General features: G+C 23.0%; 1 protein-coding gene across 1 annotated transcript in view; it reads left to right on the plus strand.

Moving 5' to 3' along the window:
- LOC108694129 (protein transport protein Sec23A) overlaps window positions 1-356 on the plus strand; it is an 11,902-nt gene extending 11,546 nt beyond the window's left edge. Inside the window, exon 11 of the mRNA XM_018203427.1 lies at window positions 52-356. Coding sequence (XP_018058916.1) covers window positions 52-141 — 90 coding nt within the window. The 3' untranslated portion in view covers window positions 142-356. The remainder of the gene's footprint in view (window positions 1-51) is intronic.
- The last annotated feature ends 62 nt before the right edge of the window (window positions 357-418 follow it).

Consider the following 418-nt stretch of genomic DNA (forward strand, 5'->3'; position numbering starts at 1 on the left):
ATTGTTTTCATAATTTAATAAAAATTAAATTATGTCATTTGTTTCATTTAGGAAAGTGGTGCTCCTGTTCTGACAGACGATGTGAGCTTACAAGTATTTATGGAACATTTGAAGAAATTAGCTGTATCGTCTACAGCATAACTAATACATACATATTAATGTTATAAGAAATATATATATAGTATAAGAGATACATATTATATGATAGTAAGTATTCATTTATTATGCGGACAATTTATATTTAAAAAAACAAGAATAATGTTATAAAGTTATGTAGAAAAATAAAGTGAATAAAAATCGGATATATAAAGCTAGTTGTAAACTAATAATATTTCAATAAATAAAAAAAATGTAAATTCGTAAGAAATATTTTTAGGCATGAAGAATCGCCTTGATCAAATATGACATTTTCCATTAA

This window comes from Atta colombica, unplaced genomic scaffold (genome assembly GCF_001594045.1).
Source record: "Atta colombica isolate Treedump-2 unplaced genomic scaffold, Acol1.0 scaffold116, whole genome shotgun sequence".
NCBI lineage: Eukaryota > Metazoa > Arthropoda > Insecta > Hymenoptera > Formicidae > Atta > Atta colombica.